The sequence below is a fragment of the Pongo pygmaeus genome, chromosome 11 (genome assembly GCF_028885625.2).
Source record: "Pongo pygmaeus isolate AG05252 chromosome 11, NHGRI_mPonPyg2-v2.0_pri, whole genome shotgun sequence".
In the NCBI taxonomy this organism is placed as follows: Eukaryota; Metazoa; Chordata; class Mammalia; order Primates; family Hominidae; genus Pongo; species Pongo pygmaeus.
In genome coordinates, this window is record NC_072384.2 from 127,906,710 (window position 1) to 127,916,379 (window position 9,670).

Below are 9,670 nucleotides of genomic sequence, written 5' to 3' on the forward strand. Positions count from 1 at the left end.
AGGAGCCTAGCTCAGGAACGCCAGCCTAGCTCCTCCCATTCAGTGCAAACAATTTGCCCCTAAAACCCCCTAAACCACCTGTCTGCATTTATCTTTTTGGCACTTTTTCTTTTTCTTTTTTCAGACAGGGTCTCACTTTCATCACCCAGGCTGGAGTGCAGTGGTGCAATCACAGCTCACTGCAGCCTCAACATCCCAGGCTCAAGCCATCCTCCCACTTCAGACTCCCAAATGGCTGGGACTACAGGCACACGCCACTATACCCAGCTAATTTTTTTGATTTTCAGTAGAGATGAGGTCTGGCTATGTTGTTAAGGTTTGTCTCAAACTCTTGAGCTCAAGCAGTCCTCCCTCCTCAGCCTCCCAAAGTGCTGGGATTACAGGCGTGAGCCACCATGCCCAGCCCACCCGTTTGCTTTTTAATCTCACAAACAACTGCTTTTCCAAACCTTTATTTGGTTATTAGCTATTATGTACATATGAATAAGTGGGAATACTTTGAAGCAAAAACACTATCCCAACTGACCTATGCTAGCCCCCATGTTCTAAATCGATTAGAAAGAGCCACAGGAAGTATTAAAGGTGGGAGAAACAAGATTTGTTTGCCTATTGGATCTTTGATTTCTATCAGTATGAAAACTTTTCAATACTACACTTTGCAGATAACTCTTTTGTGTTGTCTTTGTCCAGCTTTTGCTGCAGGTTACATTTAAATTAGCTTCTCTCTAGTAATGATGCTGAAAATAACTTTAACTTACTGAAAGTGATACTCAGTCTGATGTTTCATTAGGAACTCTTGGCAGCTGCCTGCAGCGATTTACCACAATGCCATTCTTATTCTGCAATGTCAATGATGTATGTAATTTCGCATCTCGAAATGATTATTCATACTGGCTGTCAACACCAGCTCTGATGCCAATGGACATGGCTCCCATTACTGGCAGGGCCCTTGAGCCTTACATAAGCAGGTAAAAATCCAATCCCCTAGTTTTACAATGGGACCAAGTGAATCACTTCCCTTGTAATGGAATGTAAGGCAGCACATCACAGTGCAGAAAGTGGCGATGCCACCATAGTCTTTGTTTCATGTTACAGATGCACTGTTTGTGAAGGTCCTGCGATCGCCATAGCCGTTCACAGCCAAAGCACTGACATTCCTCCATGTCCTCACGGCTGGATTTCTCTCTGGAAAGGATTTTCATTCATCATGGTGAGGAGAAAAGGAACAGGAGGTTTATAGTAAAGACTACCTGTAGAATGTTACATTGTGCTGGGTAAAATGTGGTTCCCAGGGTCAATGCTGCCTGCTGTCCGTGTGTGCAACATGCCATAGACATTTCCTTGAAAATCTACAAATAGACTTTTTTTTTTACTTTTGGTAAATAATGGAGTATTAAAAAAGACTTCTCAGGAGGGGATTACCTCCAAATTCTATTATGAAATTTAGGTGAATAGTAGCTGCCTTTTATTGATAATGGAATGCCTCTTTTTATTATTATTTTTATCTTTTGAGACAGAGTCTTGCTCTGTCACCCAGGCTGGAGTGCAGTGGAGTGATTTTGGCTCACTGCAACCTCCGCCTCCAGGGTTCAAGTGATTCTCCTGCCTTGGCCTGCTGAGTAGCTGAGATTACAGGTCCGTGCTACCATGCCCAGCTAATTTTTGTATTTTTGGTTTTTTGTTTGTTTTATTTTTTTAGTAGAGACAGGGTTTCACCATATTGCCCAGGCTGGTCTCAAACTCCTGACCTCCAGTGATCTGCCCAACTCAGCCTTCCCAAAGTGCTGGGATTACAGGCATGAGTCACTGCACCCAGCCTGGAATGACTATTTTTTATAAGATAACTGCTTTATATACATTCTCTGTAATTTTTATGAAAACGCTGATAGGTAATTTCTATCATTTACAGTTTTACAAATAAGAATGAAGTACTTTCCCCAAGGTCTTACAACTATTTAGTGGAAAAGCTAGGATCTGAACCCAGGTCTATCTGCTCCAAAATCTGTGCCCTTTTTGACATTCATATGGAGATAAAAGCAAAGAAAAACAGTCTTTTAAAGAAAAAGCTTTCAGATGTAAATGCTAGTGAAGAAGTTTATGGATTGGCCATGTGTGACTGTGATAACTGTATAGCTGCACACAGGTGGTTCTTTCTTTTTTCTTTTTCTTTTTCTCTTGAGACAGAATCTCCCTCTGTCACCCAGGCTGGAGTGCAGTGGTGCAATCTTGGCTCACTGCAATCTCTGCCTCCAGGGTTCAAGCAATTCTCTTGCCTCAGCCTCCTGAGTAGCTTGGACTACAGGCACATGCCACCATGCCGGCTACTTTTTGTATTTTTAGTACAGACATGATTTCACTATGTTGGCCAGGCTGGCCTCAAACTCCTGACCTCAAGTGATCTGCCCGCCTAGGCCTCCCAAAGAGCGAGCTGGGATTACAGGTGTGAGTCACCGCGCCTGGCCACATAGGTGGTTATTTCTAATCTGTAGCATCGCTCATGATCATTCCTCCCCTTTCTTTACTCACAGCTGCCCATTTATTCAAAAAAAAAAAAAAAAAGTAGAGAATTGAAAATTTGAACCCCAATGGACAGAGTGTTTATTCAGATTTTTTAAATTGTGGTAGTTCACAAGTGCAGGTTCTGAGGGCACCGGGCAAGCACTGGCCTCCCCTGGCTCCTGCCTGGAAGAATTCCGAGCCAGCCCATTTCTAGAATGTCATGGAAGAGGAACGTGCAACTACTATTCAAATTCCTACAGTTTCTGGCTGGCTTCATTAAACCCAGAAAGAATGTTCAGGTAACTATTCACCATCAAGCTTAATCTGCTGACTCAATTGCAGAACTATTCAAAGGTTGCCTGTGCTCTTGAGTCAACGAGTAGCCATGATTTTGTACTACTGTGCCAATAAAGACAAAATATGGGTTTTGTCATCACTAAACACATTTAACATTTGTATACAAATTTATAGTAAATTACTTGATACAATCACAAAATGATCTCTCATCTGAATTTACTGTATTGAAAGATTTGTGAATAATGTGGACAACTTAAAGGGTGGGAGTAGTTTTTATTACCAAAAAGAGGATCTGTAAGTTTTCATCAAGGCCTGTGTTTCTTTAATGCTGCTGAAATATGACTAAAATTATAAAATGCCACCATATATACCTTTTCAGAAATATACTTCTTCCATAAAGAGAAATAGTCCATTAATATAATAAATTTCTCTCTTTTTTTTTTTTTTTCTTGAGATGGAGTCTTGCTCTGTTGCCCAGGCTGGAGTGCAGTGGCATGACCTGGGCTCACTAGAACCTCCACTTCCCAGGTTTAAGTGATTCTCCTGCCTCAGCCTCCCGAGTAGCTGGGATTACAGGCGTATGCCACAACACCCATCTCATTTTTGTATTTTTAGTAGAGATTGGGTTTCACCATGTTGGCCAGGCTGGTCTGAAACTCCTGACCTCAATTTATCCTCCCACCTCAGCCTCCCAAAGTGCTGGGATTACAGGCGTGAGCCACCACGCCCGACCCTGTAATAAATTTCAAAATAGCAACAATATTAATTAATAAAACTCAAACTCAGCAAAAATTCCCTTTTATGCATAAATAAATGAGATTTTTTTGGTTTGTTTTTATTTCAGAAAGCCTATACCATCAACTGTGAAAGCTGGGGAATTAGAAAAAATAATAAGTCGCTGTCAGGTGTGCATGAAGAAAAGACACTGAAGCTAAAAAAGACAGCAGAACTGCTATTTTTCATCCTAAAGAACAAAGTAATGACAGAACATGCTTTTATTTAGGTATTTGTCTTTAACCAAACAATATTGCTCCATGATGACTTAGTACAAAGTTTCAATTTGTTTCCCCACAAAACAAAGCAGTTCTTTCAAGTCAGTTCTGTGATCTGGGTCTCTAATCTGTGCTGTTTCAAAGTTCTCTGTGGCAAAGCAGCAACTATTCATAAAATATCACCAAAAACCTATTCCACTTACATCCAAGGCACTGTCACTACCGTGATTGTATGAAGTTTGAATGCTACAAGTTATGAAATATTTGGCCCACTGGATTCCCACATTTGTCTTCTTCCTGTCTTTAAGACTCAGGGAGGCTAAATCAGTGTTTGATTGCCCCGCTACCCTTTCCTGAAACTTCAGACCCTGGGTAGGGGAAGAGAAGGGGGCAAGTGGTATCCTGGAGCATCGTGTATAGAACTGGACTTTCAGACCTGCTGAGGACCGTAAGGCCTGATGGAACACAGAACTGAACTGAGATTCATGGATTTTCCAGGACTGTTTCAAACATGCCCACTGCTAAGGGCAAAACGGGGATTCCCTGATGGAACCATAATACCTTTGGAAATACTGTATGGTTTTGTTTTGTTGGGTTTTAAAGACTTTTTTGTTTGTTTATTGAATTCATTTCACTGTAGCTCTAAAGTCTGCTTGTATTCAAAGCGTATAAAATTTCCCCCTTAGTGAATTAGTTTTAAAATGATATTGTTATATACATACTATGAAATATGTATAACTTTAACTTCTCTTTTACCAGCATACCCACACAAATAACAAGAATACTACTTATGAAATGTGCACTTTATCCTCATTCCATAAATGTTGGTGTATACCTTATGTAAGGGAGCAGTTCAATAATCCATGAAAGAACTTAAGGCATTTGTTGGTTTATCAGACTCGGAATCTATTTTTTCATTGCTCTGAATATGTCATCACTCTAGGTTTTACAGATTTATTCCTTTGTTACTTCTCTAATTCTTCCTTTGTAAAAAAAAAAAAAAGCAAGACTTTTTATGTTATATATTCTTACAAACCATATTTAAAGAGTCCATTGTTTAAAAATCTTAATGTATCAAACTGTATAATTTGGCCACTGTATGTCTTAAAACCTGCTTTTCAATGTGTTGACACATTCCCAAGGTTACTTAATTCAACTTAACAATCATGTTATTCAGCACCAAGCATGTCCCAGGCACTGTACTAACCTACAGAGATGCTAAGAGAAAAAAGAGACTTGTTTCTGATCTAATATCCCAGAAAAAGTAACTTATTGCTCTGTTAAGAATCTCACATACATATACAAGTAGCTTCCCTCCCCTCTAGTTTTTTCTTCCTTTTCACTGCTGTTATATTTCATCATGATAATTCAGCAGGCCCAAGTAAGGGTTAAAAATAAGGTCTATGCCTAGGGAAACCCAGGGCTTCTAGTTTCTCTTAGAAAAGCTAAGAGAAGATAAGGTCTGAATAATAGCAGAAAAACCAACATCTACAAAACATTAAACTAGTGTTATACTTGATGATAACACTATTTGATGAGTCTTAGAGTCCAGACACAAAGAGATAAAGCTTTGAAGATGCTTCTTGATCTACCTAGGTGGAGTTGGTAGTGCTGATATTTAAATGCAGGCTACTGCTTCAATCTCAATTGCTTTGTAAGTGAAAAACGTGACCCAGAGGACAGCACAGACTATGGCCATGGCTCACATGGTTTACATCCTTCACTGCTCATGTGTTTGTTGTCAAGCCATTTTTACATCTAAACTAAGATGTGCAGCATTTCACTTATTTAGATTCACTTAACAAATAAGTTTTTCTGCTTTAAAAATGTCTTATTGTCCCAAGTGTACTATAGCGGCATATAGAGCTAGCTAATCTCTACAAACCCTCTGTAGGCCAGTAGTTCTCAAAGTGTGGTCCCTGGAAGAGCAGTATCAGCATCATCTGGGAACTTGTCACAGATGCAGATTCTAGGGACCACTCCAGACCTACAGAATCAGAAACTCTTGGGGGAGGGCCCGAAATATCTATGTTTTACCAAGCCCACCACATGATTCTGATGTACTCTAAATACTGAGAAAACCTGTTCTAGACAAATACCCAAGCAACAACTCTACAGGCAGTTACCCAGTACGGCTGGCTACAACTGCTCCATCCGTGCCTCTTTTTAAAGTTCAAACTCACAGGTGACTCTAAAGGTGACTCTAAGGTTATCTACTTTTACTCATAAGTAAAAGCCCTAGACTGGTGCTAATGTCAAACTGCTGGCCTCCACTCAGGCCTCCATCTTCTCATGCCCTCTTACCAGTATTTAACTTCTGAGGAAGACAAGTGATGCTAAAACCTGAAATTCCAATGAAGCCATATTAACAGCTGTTCAGTCGCACTTCTAAGACTTTACTTAGCACTAAATTATAGCTCATGTGCATTATTTTCCAGATAACTTAGCTTATGAGTAGCTTATACAATTATGAAGATTAAATATTACAGATAAAATGTAAACTGTTTCTTTAAAATTGGGGCTTCAACTTTGGAATTTCACAGTGTGCTAAAATAACAGATTTCTCAGAAGTCTTTCGGCAAGATAAACATTATTAAGTAACTTATTTATGAAAGTATTAAAATGCTTACATTTGAATTTGATGGCTAACTTACAAAGATTTTCTATGTATCAAATGTAACTTACTGCTACTAAACTTAATTTAATATTTACTCTATAACCAAATGAAATATATTTAAAATATATTGAATATTTTATATTGTTATATCCTGACAAGATTATAATATTTTAATGTACTAATATGTCTGTAATTATATCTAAAATATTATTTTATTGTATTGCCTAAGAATAAACATTTTTTAAATTGGAGCTGGTCCTTTTTTATCAAAATGGAAATAAATTTTTTTGGATTGTAAGAATAACAGATGTTCACTGTAAAAAGAATAGACAATACAGAAGTTATGAAGAAGAATATAAAAATGGCCATGATCTAATCCTCGCTCCCATCCAAGATAAGTGATAAATCTATTTTTAAACAAAAATGAGATAAAAGTATGCTATTTTGTCACTAGGATTTTTTTTTTTTTTTTTTTTTTTTTTGAGATGAAGTCTTACTTTGTCGCCCAGGCTGGAGTGCAATGGCATGATCTTGGCTCACTGCAACCTCTGCTTCCCGGGTTCACGCCATTCTCCTGCCTCAGCCTCCTGAGTAGCTGGGACTACAGGCGCTCGCCACCACGCCTGGCTAACTTTTTATATTTTTAGTAGAGACGGGGTTTCACCGTGTTAGCCAGGATGGTCTCGATCTCCTGACCTCATGATCCACCCGCCTCAGCCTCCCAAAGTGCTGAGATTACAGGTGTGAGCCACCACACCCGGCCTTTTTTGTCACCAGGTTTTTAAAAACTTAATACAAAGTGGGCATATTTTCACACCAACAGACAAGAATTAATCATCATTTGCACCACAGTTCATTGTATGGGTTTATAACCTAAGATAATAAATCCCCAATTGACAGACATTTAATTGAGTTATATTATAGACATAGTGTACCTATGTCACCACAAGTTTGTCCAATTATTTCTTCAAGATAAATCTCTAGAAGGAACACTATACAGTCAAAGGTCTCACACAATCTTAGGCTTTTGATATATATACAAAAATGCTCTCCAGAAAGGTTGCTAGAATTTTCAGCTGTGTCAACCATGTAATGAAAACACTCATTTCCCTATTAATTTACCAATACAGAATATTGATTTTTTTTACATCTTTGCCTATCTCATTGCAGTGAGGCAGAATATTTGTCACTTTTAATTAGTGTTTTTTTTTTAATTAAAGAAGTATTCTGATGATTGCCTGTTTTCCTGTGAAGGGCCTAATCATATCTTTGCTTATTTTTCTATTGAGGTATTTAAGGAGTCTTTACAAATCACTAAGAAAAGCATATAGATTACAGAAATTATGGGTCATATATTTTGATACATGTTTACCATTTATAATACAAATACTCCTTATTCAAGGAAAACAATTCATAAAATTTCAGATGTGGAGAGTTGGTAAAGAAAAAGGTTTTTAATATGCAAAATATAGGCTGGGCATGGTGGCTTGTGGCTGTAATCCCAGCACTTTGGGAGGCCTAGGTGGGTGGGTCACTTGAGGTCATGAGTTCGAGACCAGCCTGGCCAACATGGTGAAACCCCATCTCTACTAAAAATACAAAAATTAGCTGGGCATGGTGGCGGACACTGTAATCCCAGCTACTTGGGAGGCTGAGGCAGAGGAATCGCTTGAACCCGGGAGACAAAGGTTGCAGTGAGCCAAGGTCGCGCCACTGCACTCCAGCCTGGGCAACAGAGTGAGACTCTGTCTTAAAATACATATACATGCAAAATATGAAATATCATAGAGAAGGAACTTTCAGGCTGCATTAAATGGCAATAATGATATAATCAAGGGAAGAAATGGAATGAATAGTGATCTGAGGTAATAATTCTAAGAAGACCAAGAAAACTGTTGCTCACATAAATACTTCAGAAACACTGTCACCTATTGTCATAGGTGGGCCAAAAAAATCTAATTTGAAAAGACTTTGAGTAAAAAAGTACTAATCCTTTTCAATGAACTTACTTTTACTTCGAGTATGTCAAACAATGAATGCTGTGTTTGAGCACATTCTCTACTTATAAGCTCGTTTGGGAAGAAAAATTTTGATTAAGCCCTAATGGATTCTTAGTAATCTATTGGCAGGAGACTGACAAAAAAGTGATTGCCTCCTTCAATTTGTGCCATTGGCATCTAACTCATCTCACCCTAATCCCAGCTCTACCTATTAGAAATTAACAGATAAGCAAACACAGAGGAAAATGTAATTGGTTTTTAACAACCAGGCTAAACTTAAATATTTAGATAAATATGATCCTTCCTAGGATTTTGCAGACTCCATGCTTTTTCTAAAAATACTAACTGCTCAAAACATTTTTAGAATGATTGCTTTGGAATTATAATATCTTCAATTCCAATTTTTGAGCCAAACAAGGAGCTAGGTCTCATTATTCTATATCCAAGACCTACAATATGCTTGGCTTGTTGTAGACCTACAATATGTTTGGCTCCACAGCATATACTTAGATGAGTGAGACACAGACCTTGGTCTCAAGCATAGAGTTTACAGTCTGGTAGGGGAAAATAAGACAAATACATGGATAACTTTAATACTAGACAGAACATGATTAAGTGCTCTAAGGGACAACAATACTGGTTCAAAAGTTGGATGCCTCAGGAAAGAATTCATAAAAAGAGGGATATTTTCAGTGGTCCTTTAAGGGCAGTTAGGATTTCAAGAAGCAGAAGATGGTCAGAAGCAGGGTGGCATTCCACGTGGCAGAAATAGCATGGATGAAGCTAAGTAGTTAGAAAAAGATGAGGCAATCTCAGGGAACAATTAATGGCCAAGAATATATGATATATATTTATATACATACAGAGTGGTAAATAAAGCAGCATGGCAGGAGGTTAAGACCATGTTGGGCAGGGTTTAGAATACCAGGTTGCACTTGTACTTCATTGATTGCTACTAGAGAGTCAGTGAAGATTTTGAGCAAAAGAGTGGAATTACCATATAAACAATAACCTGGAAGATCCAATATTTAATATATTGTACTTGCTAGGCTATTTTATAGTTTCAAATGTTTTTTAAAAATTACTGGATTGCTGTTATGAACTTTTGAATTGGAAAATAACTATAAATCATCAATTTCCTTTGAAACTGGGGCTTCATATTTGAGATGCCACAATCTGTAAACATAGGTTCTATGTAGACCCAATGTCGAAGAAGAATTGGAGAAATAAAAATATTGGGGATGAGGAGGCCAGTTAAAAGGATA

The 9,670-nt window shown here is 38.2% G+C and overlaps 1 protein-coding gene across 5 annotated transcripts in view; it reads left to right on the plus strand.

Moving 5' to 3' along the window:
• COL4A3 (collagen type IV alpha 3 chain) overlaps positions 1 to 6,656 on the plus strand; it is a 148,230-nt gene extending 141,574 nt beyond the window's left edge. For 3 of the 5 annotated variants that reach the window (XM_063648006.1, XM_063648005.1, XM_063648004.1), the window contains 4 exons: positions 791 to 968; positions 1,096 to 1,210; positions 2,626 to 2,798; positions 3,641 to 6,649. In XM_063648006.1, the coding sequence (XP_063504076.1) occupies positions 791 to 968; positions 1,096 to 1,210; positions 2,626 to 2,798; positions 3,641 to 3,725 (551 nt within the window). In that variant the 3' untranslated portion in view covers positions 3,726 to 6,649. Of the gene's footprint in view, positions 1 to 790; positions 969 to 1,095; positions 1,211 to 2,625; positions 2,799 to 3,640 lie in introns of all 5 variants that reach the window. The other 2 variants (XM_054479336.2, XM_054479337.2) reach the window with 2 other exon arrangements.
• The last annotated feature ends 3,014 nt before the right edge of the window (positions 6,657 to 9,670 follow it).